General features: G+C 47.1%; 1 protein-coding gene across 1 annotated transcript; it reads right to left on the bottom strand.

Moving 5' to 3' along the window:
* Nucleotides 1-815: 815 nt before the first annotated feature.
* Nucleotides 816-2724, bottom strand: FOXG_22977 (uncharacterized protein; the record flags this gene model as incomplete). Its single annotated transcript, XM_018403374.1, has 3 exons — nucleotides 816-1541; nucleotides 1589-1855; nucleotides 1912-2724. The coding sequence occupies 3 exons, from the start codon at nucleotides 2722-2724 to the stop codon at nucleotides 816-818; spliced, it is 1806 nt and encodes a 601-aa protein (XP_018258871.1).
* Nucleotides 2725-2959: the final 235 nt, after the last annotated feature.

Here is a 2959-nt window from a genome sequence, read left to right as displayed (position 1 = left end):
TTTTGCGGCTCGAGAAAAGACGCGCGGAGATGGTGGCATCTCCTTAAGGCGAATTGATCCGTTTTCGTCGCATGGAGAGATGGTAGCAGGAGAGTGTCCCTCGCAAATGGGCCACAGCCGCGAAGTTATCGGGATAGACTATACTGCATTACGTTTGCTGAGTTATGGTGATGCACAGCAAATTTCAAGCCTTCAAGAGCTCCGTCAATTCAGCGTCGAAGAGCTTGCTCGGCTCTGGACCAAACCCGAAGAGAAGGCTCGCCCTGACTCCTGTCACCCCCTTCACACATTGTTTTATGCCACCGGATTTCTCTATTCTCAATTCCTTCAGAATAAATTCGTAGGACTCCTCCTTGAAGTAGTCTGCCTTGTATCGCCCGATGAGTGAGGGGAATATAGAAGTACTGCATGATAGATATTTGTCTCAAGTGCAAATAACAAAGACAGCATCGACGTACTGTCCAGCATTAGCGGTAGTCAAGAAAAGGCGTTCAGCAGCAGGAAGGTGATTCACATTGAAACCGCCCCAAGGAGTATCGAAGTACCAGCACAGTCGACATCTGATTCACTCTCGGTTGGCAAACCCGGATACACACTACTGCAATCCCTCGCGAAGGGCCTGAATGGCATCATTCGGAAGATACGAAGTAATACCTAATCAAAATTCACGACCCCCTCAACGCGAACCCTACTAGCCCCATGGACCTCACAAGATCGAGGTATCACGAGACGTCAAGGTAGACAAGTCTGTATTAGAATAAAGTCGAGTGCTTTATTAGAGTTCTATTGTTTTCATTACCTCCTACCGTGAGTTCTCAAAACCCTTCCCAAAGGCCGGAGCAGCCTACTTGTATCAAATCTTTGAATATCAAGAAGACTGTCCTGTCTTGTTCGGTTGTCGGTTCGGAGGTTAATGAGTGTACGATCCGAGATGGGCTTTGGGCGTCGTTACCTTGCTCGTATCCAAACCCGCTCGGGCTTGTAAAGGCCTCAAATATGTATGACAGTTCCGTCCAAATTTGGATACCATTCGAAGTTGCACCCGATAGAAGCTCGTCGGATGGCTGATGTGACAAACTAGTGGGTGTCTGCACCTCGATTTCACCAATCAAATTCGACTCGAGATACCCATTCCGAGAACTCATCATCCACGCTGTCACCATTGACTGGTACTCATCTAAATCAAGACCAAATCGTGGTGCCACGTTCTTGAGAGATTGAACCGCTCTCCAAAGACGCTGTGAAAGCCAATCCTTGACTCTGAAGGATTTTGTCAGTTCAATAGCGGCATAAAAATCCGCTCGACAGGTACCAGCGAAATAGACTGGAGCGTGGATGGAAGCCAGGAAAAAGATCATGATGGTAGATAAAAGGAAGCGAGGATAGAATGACTGAGTCATATGATCCAGGTTTGTATCTTTCAGAGAGCTTAAGTATCGAACGGTACTTGTTGCAAGTGACACGGCGTGCTGTGATTGCTTCAGATTCGCTGTGGTAGTTGATCTACTACACAGAACTGGCATATATAACCAAATGCGCATCTAAACCTGTCAGAGAGTTTCACATAAGCTACTAATCAACTACTCACCTGCAGTAGCTTGAAACAGATCAACGTCTTGGGGCGATCGAGGTCTTGTGACCGAGCAGTCAAACTCAGCCTTCCTCCTGGCAAATTGCTTACTTTGATCTGCTCAGGTAGTGTTTCATACCATTGTAATATCTCTTTGCCGAGGACATCAACTGTCTCCGACGGATGTTCCGGAATTGGAGGGGTACCAAGACAATCCCACCGGCGCCAAACCCTGATCCCGATTCTGGTCCAAGTGATCATTGCCACAAGGTAGGGATATGTTTCCTGATTAGACGGTCAACAACTTATCCAAACATTTCATCTGCATCATATTCACCTACCGGCAAAGGAAGCTCTTTATCGATATCCCCCTGCCTAATAACGCAAGGCAAGCCCGTATCAAATCCCAATTGTTGACCAAAGACGTAAGCAGTCCAAAAAACATTGAGAGCGTATTTTCTTTCATCACTTTCCTCAATTACCATCAAACCCCTTCTCCGGTGTAGACCTTTTCTTAAGCATGACCGTGCCAGTTGCCATGTTGTTCTCCAGGCCAGAACATCGTTCTGGGATAAGAGTTGATAGTTTGCCAGCAATGCCAAGAAAGCGAGATTCGGGGTGGAATTCGTGTCATACTTGATCATCTGATCGGTAATATTTCCCATGTTTTCATAAATCCTGGCTGCCTTTTCGCCCTGGTCACCCCCCTGGATCACCAGGGCACAGCATATAACAACCTTAAGCTGGAGCATCTCGATGCCGCTAGTAGGCTCTGGGCTCATTTGATCCTTCACCGACTCAACTGATGTTAGGTTCTCCGTATGGGTGATGAGAGACTGCACGCTAATGACAGGTAACATGCAATCGAAAGCCTCCTCATACAATCGACATAGCCTGATCATCTCATCTTTGTTGAATATGAACAGCGGATCAACCTGGCGTTCTTTCATATCATTTTCAGGCCTTTGTACAAAGTAGTCGTCTGCTTGCTGCAAACCCTCAAATTCCATGTCCGCGAGAACATTACTGAAGTTAGCAAATCCGTTTGCTGGACTGGTGGGATTTTCGGGAACTGAATGTCCAACGCAGCGAGCAGAAAACCCCTGGAGCGGAGACTGGGTGACTTGAATCAAAGGATCATTTTCAGAAGACATTTCTGTAGAAGGCAACACATCGCCTAGGATAGGACAAGCAACCGAAATGACTTGTGCATTGCCTACAGCTTCATGTAATCGGGTGACTTCGTCTTGTAGCAGGGTAACTTGAGCAGCGACATGTTTCAACTCATCGGATTCCTCGGGCAACCTTGATCGACGATTGGTACTGTAGAGACACGACAGGTTCAGGTCATGGCATCGTTGACAAGGGTTTTCGCCGCTGCATTTGACC

This window comes from Fusarium oxysporum, genomic scaffold, assembly GCF_000149955.1.
Source record: "Fusarium oxysporum f. sp. lycopersici 4287 supercont2.108 genomic scaffold, whole genome shotgun sequence".
NCBI lineage: Eukaryota > Fungi > Ascomycota > Sordariomycetes > Hypocreales > Nectriaceae > Fusarium > Fusarium oxysporum.
The sequence above is the reverse complement of the archived record's forward strand: the minus strand, read 5'-3'. Positions and strand labels throughout refer to the sequence as shown.